Source organism: Rhinoderma darwinii, chromosome 9 (genome assembly GCF_050947455.1).
Source record: "Rhinoderma darwinii isolate aRhiDar2 chromosome 9, aRhiDar2.hap1, whole genome shotgun sequence".
NCBI classification, from domain to species: Eukaryota; Metazoa; Chordata; class Amphibia; order Anura; family Rhinodermatidae; genus Rhinoderma; species Rhinoderma darwinii.
This window is the reverse complement of record NC_134695.1, coordinates 44,178,148-44,181,131: the sequence shown is the minus strand read 5'-3', so window position 1 is coordinate 44,181,131 and position 2,984 is coordinate 44,178,148. Positions and strand designations below refer to the sequence as shown.

General features: G+C 40.9%; 1 protein-coding gene across 1 annotated transcript; it reads left to right on the top strand.

The window, feature by feature from the left end:
• The first annotated feature begins 253 nt into the window (after positions 1 to 253).
• LOC142660344 (3-galactosyl-N-acetylglucosaminide 4-alpha-L-fucosyltransferase FUT3-like) lies at positions 254 to 1,378 on the top strand. Its single transcript, XM_075836945.1, has one exon. It carries the CDS (start codon positions 254 to 256, stop codon positions 1,376 to 1,378), a length of 1,125 nt encoding a protein of 374 aa, XP_075693060.1.
• The last annotated feature ends 1,606 nt before the right edge of the window (positions 1,379 to 2,984 follow it).

Sequence of the window (2,984 nt, the reverse complement as noted above, 5' to 3'; positions counted from 1 at the left end):
TAAGCTCTAATAAATTCCCCCCATGGAATATGCCATTTGATTTATTATTTTGTTATATCTACTAATCACTAGCTAATTTATATCAGTACTAGTAAGACCATATGAGCAAACATATGAAAATTACTTTTTATCTGTGAGTACATAATTCAACTTTAATTTTCTTCTTAAAACAGAACTCTGGACTCAAGAAACTGAAAAAAGAAGTGTCTTATAAACCTCTTCAAGCGGTATTTGTAACCGTTCTGGAAAATAAATGGCTTGTCTAAACTCCTCACCAAAAAGATGTTCGACCATTTTCCTTTTCACCATATACAGTTGTTTTATCTTTTTATTATGTACGTTTTATTATAGTGAAAAAGTACCTTCATACAAAACTTATCCTTTAAAGCAGGAATTTAAGATGGCACCAAACTGTTCAACGTCTCCAAAAGAAATCCTACCAAACCACTCATTGGCACAAAAACAGATGTCATCAAATCGGCCTTTGCTGACTATCCTTCTTTGGACTTGGCCTTCAGGGCATACTTTTCCTCTCAATCAATGTCCAGCATCAATTGATGCATCTGGTTGCTTCTTTACAATAAACCGCAGTATGTATTCAATGGCAAATGCTGTTGTTATTCATCACAGAGATGTATCTGGGTCCAAGTCTCATTTACCTCAGGTGCCAAGGCCTCCCTATCAGTATTGGGTTTGGTTTTGCCTGGAGTCACCATCGAATCTCAGAAACCTAACCATCATGGACAATATCATAAATATGACCATGTCCTACAGGATGGATTCTGACATCTTCACGCCCTATGGATGGCTGGAAAAGCATGATGAAAGGGAGAACTTTACTATTCCACAGAAGACCCGCTTGGTTGCTTGGATAATAAGTAACTGGAACACAAACCACAGGAGAGTTAAATATTTTAAGGCCTTAAAACAGCATATCCATGTAGACCTTTATGGAAAACATAATTTACCTCTTCCAAGAAAACTACATCTTCAAACTTTGTCCGAATATAAATTTTATCTTGCTTTTGAGAATTCAATTCATGAAGACTATCTAACAGAGAAACTATGGTCCAATTCACTTTTTACAGGAACTGTCCCAGTTGTCATGGGTCCTTCGCGTAAAAACTACGAACGTTTCATACCACCAGACTCATTTATTCATGTTGATGATTTTTCTAGTGCTCAAGAACTAGCCTCTTACCTCCTTAGTTTGGACAAAGATGATAAAAAATACCAGCAGTATTTTAACTGGCGATCAAGTTATCAGCCAGTTAAACCGAGGAAAACTTGGGTAACTGAATATTGTAAAGTATGTGAAGCGCTGAAAGGAGCCCCATCATATAAAACAATTCCAAGTATTGCTGACTGGTTCAAATAAATATAAAAACCACAGCTTAAAGGGGTTGACCAGGATTTGTTGTGGTTTTTTTTCTCCAGAAACGCGCCACTCTTGTCCAAGGTATGTGTCCGATATTGCATCCCCTACTAATTCCAGGAACAGGGCTAAACCGTAATCCCAGACACAGCCCATGGACAAGAGTGACGCTGTTTCTGGGGGAATAAATACAGCCCTTGTTTTTCAATCAATCCCGAGCAACCTCCAGCTCTTACCTAAAAAATAATTGGTTTACTTCAAGCTATGCATTTAGTCAATTAAAATGTTTTAACCTCGTACCAATTACAGTACCAATTAGAATAGTTGATTTATGTGATATATTTATTCTGGACATAATTGCTGAATGCTGGGAGGTAACTACTTGAAGTGAAAGACTATATCTAGGGCAATGGTCTCCAACCGGTGGCTCTCCAGCTGTTGTAGAACTACAACTCCCAGCAGGCAATACTTTAAAGCCATAGGTTGGAGACCATTGATCGAGGGGATTATATTTTTCTTTGTGTAAGGGCGGATTCACACGAACGTGAATTGCGTCCGTGCAGGCCGCGTGGGTTTCACGCGGCTCGCATGGACCAAAAGAAGTATATGGGGCAGTACAGAGAGTCCGTGCTTTTTGCGCAGCGTTTGTCCACTGCATAAAAAGCGCGACATGTTCAATATCTCAGCGTTTTTCGCGCATCACGCACCCATTGAAGTCAATGGGTGCGTGAAAACCACGCAGGTCGCACAGAAGCACTTCCGTGCGAACTGGCTGTTTCACGCACCAGCTGTCAAAAGGATGAATGTAAACAGAAAAGCACCACGTGCTTTTCTGTTTACAAACATCCAAATGGCGTGTCATAATGATGGCGGCTGCGCGAAAACCACGCAGCCGCGCATCATATGCTGCTGCCACACGGAGCTGTCAAGTGGCTTTTGCGCAGGCAAAACGCCGCGTGTTTTGCGTGCGCAAAAACGCCACGTTCGTCTGAGTCAGCCCTAAAAAGTCCCAAAGCATTTTAGTAACCAACATTTCAAATGGCGTGCTTTTGTAGGTGATACAGGATCCTGGGGGTGACTTTCAGCAGGTGCATTTCTAATATGTATTCTTATTTTAGAAAGACCACACACTTTTATATATATATCTTTTGTCTTATTAGATATTTCTGTATGTGTAAATATTTTGTGTTGCTTCTGATGGAAAGGAAAAAGTAAAGCCATTTAAATGTGTCTAAATTGTTATGTCTGCGCAGGACACCTGGGTCATCATGATGGGAACTCCAGGTAAACAGCACTTGCAAAACCACTATATAAAAAGCAAGATATGGATATTTGGGGGTAGGGATAAACAGCAGTACTCTGCAATCTGCAGCTCTCTAGCTGTTGTAAGGCTACAAGTTACAGCCTGTAGTCTGACGCCTACAATTTCACAATAAGGGTATGTGCACACACACTAATTACGTCCGTAATTGACGGACGTATTTCGGCCGCAAGTCCCGGACCGAACACAGTGCAGGGAGCCGGGCTCCTAGCATCATACTTATGTACGATGCTAGGAGTCTCTGCCTCGCTGCAGGACAACTGTCCCGTTCTGTAATCATGTTTTCAG